General features: G+C 41.0%; 1 protein-coding gene across 1 annotated transcript; it reads right to left on the bottom strand.

Moving 5' to 3' along the window:
- Nucleotides 1-239: 239 nt before the first annotated feature.
- si:ch211-132g1.1 (uncharacterized) lies at nucleotides 240-2,003 on the bottom strand. Its single transcript, XM_057837325.1, has one exon. It carries the CDS (start codon nucleotides 1,937-1,939, stop codon nucleotides 944-946), a length of 996 nt encoding a protein of 331 aa, XP_057693308.1. The 5' UTR covers nucleotides 1,940-2,003; the 3' UTR covers nucleotides 240-943.
- Between the last annotated feature and the right edge of the window lie 286 nt (nucleotides 2,004-2,289).

A 2,289-nucleotide genomic window follows, 5' to 3' on the forward strand; every position in this document is an offset into this window, starting at 1 on the left:
CTGCATCTTGAAGCTCATTGAGAGAGTGCCAAAAGTGTGCAAAAAATAATAAGAGCAAAGGGTGGCTACTATGAAGAAAGTATAATATAAACCCTGTTTTTAGTTATTTCACTTTTTTCGCCAAGTACATAATTCCACATGTTCATTCAGTCATAGTTTTGATATCTTCAGTGAGAATTTACAAAGTAGATAGTAATGAAAATATAGAAAATGCACAAATGATGAGGTGTGTCCAAACTTTTGACTTTTGTTTCAGGGTCATCAGCATGTTTCAGCACTCACACGGCGTGGTAATACACGCGACCCTTTTTTTTTTTTTTTTAGTCGTCCGCTGAGAAAACGTGACATGTGATGTCATTCCCATACTCAAAAGCAACATTTTCTATTTGAAACACTCTTCGAACATGACTAGAGTATTATTCATTCTATATACATTATGAAGCAATCACAAGATAGTAACGCACAGACACTAAGGAAACTAACTTTAATCAGATTACTGGTTTGGAAAAATGAACGCATTAGATTGCCCGTTACTGAAAGAAAGTAATCAGATTACAGAAAGTACCACGTTAGTGATAACACTGATTATAGGCTACTCGACACACAAGTATGAATACAATTATCATACATTTGTCAATATTTTTTTTCCCATTGAGGACATCATAGCTCAAACATCAAATTATACACACATATGGCTATAATTTGTTTAGGATGGATGTTAATATAAACCACACATTTTCCTAAATGTCTTTTTCGGGGATGTTATTTCCTGCCAGACATCATAAAACATCAACTTGCATGTGTACATTTATAATGAATGAGGACTGAAATTCATGTATAGATATAGCGTGGGGACATTTACTGCACAACAAACCAATTTCTAACACTTCCCCTTGATAGATAACAGGGTGAAACAAAATCAATGTGCCAACTTTGATGAAGTTCACGACTGTGGTGTCTGTGGGTTCTTGGTTCTGGGTTTTGGCACTGGTGAGGGGTCTCTGGCAGCAGCTTGGACCATCTGTGGAAGTCTTTCACTAGGCGTAGAAGCGCTCGTATGACCAATTCTGGGTAAAGGCTCTGGAACTGAAGCCATGGGAAAGTCCGCGGGGTTCATGGTCTCGTAATCTGGGCCATTGAGCTCAGGTATCTGCTGTCGTATAGAAACCATCCTAAAATCTCCTTTGTCTGAGACACGCATGTCAGTTTTGCTACGTCCGAGGCGGTGACACATCATGGCAATGACAACGAGCAGAAGAAGAAACAGAGCCACTCCTCCCGCTAGTGCTGCTATAATTGTTATTGATGTAAAACAAAGCAGAACGGGTGCTGGTGAAGTCGGTGGTAAATTTTTACAGACTGGACGAATGGTGTCAGTCTTCTCCATGCCAAATCTGTTCTTCGCCTTACATACGAAATTCTTCTTTTTGTCCAGTGATACATTCAAAGTCTGCTTGGTCGCACTGGATAAATTGATTTCGTCAATGGTCCACGAGAAGGTTAAATCGTGGGGATTGTCCACATGGCAGCTTAGATTGACAAACCCCGTCTTAGCGTCGCAGATGTAACCAATCCGCGGTTGTGACACCTTGTCTATCGTGCAGAGGCGTCCGGTCCACGCCGCCACCAAGGTACGATTCGGGTGGCGCACAGTGGCCTGGTATAAGCCACTACTGGAGAGCTTCAGGTTCTTCAGCAGAAGAGAGCCAGTCTTAGAAACATCTTCAGGCTTTCCGACCAATACTTTCGCTTGCTCCCGGATAAAAACAATGGTGCCGTTGTGAGTCCAGCTCAGTATGTCTGTGTTGGCCAGCTGGTTGTAGACAAACGGAAATTCCATCGTTTGTCCAACTGCTCCGTATAAGTAACACGCATCCTTCTCGGCGGATATCAGAAATAATCCATGCGAAATAATTGTAAGAAACACGACGGCATACATGACTGGAGATGAGTCGTACCTCCAAATACAAAGAATGAGAGAAAAATCAGATGCTGCTCTTGCTCTGAAGGAGTGACTTGTGGTCTTAGAAAGAAGTGAATCTTCTAGAGGAAGGAACTTGTGTTAGTCAAGTCTACTTTCAGTTCTCGGAAGACAACAGCAAGTATGTTGCAACTCTTACAGATGAGATATGTAAATATAGAATTTCTTGGAAGGCATGCGGCATTTTAGAATTGAAAAAGTTCTTTATTTTGCAAATTCTTGTTACTTTCTCGCAGGTTGCTTGTTGAGCATGTCTGCCTCCAATTTTTATGTTAAAGATTTTAATCTCTAGATTTCCTGTGAGGAGT

The sequence above is a fragment of the Corythoichthys intestinalis genome, chromosome 5 (genome assembly GCF_030265065.1).
Source record: "Corythoichthys intestinalis isolate RoL2023-P3 chromosome 5, ASM3026506v1, whole genome shotgun sequence".
Classification (NCBI taxonomy): Eukaryota; Metazoa; Chordata; class Actinopteri; order Syngnathiformes; family Syngnathidae; genus Corythoichthys; species Corythoichthys intestinalis.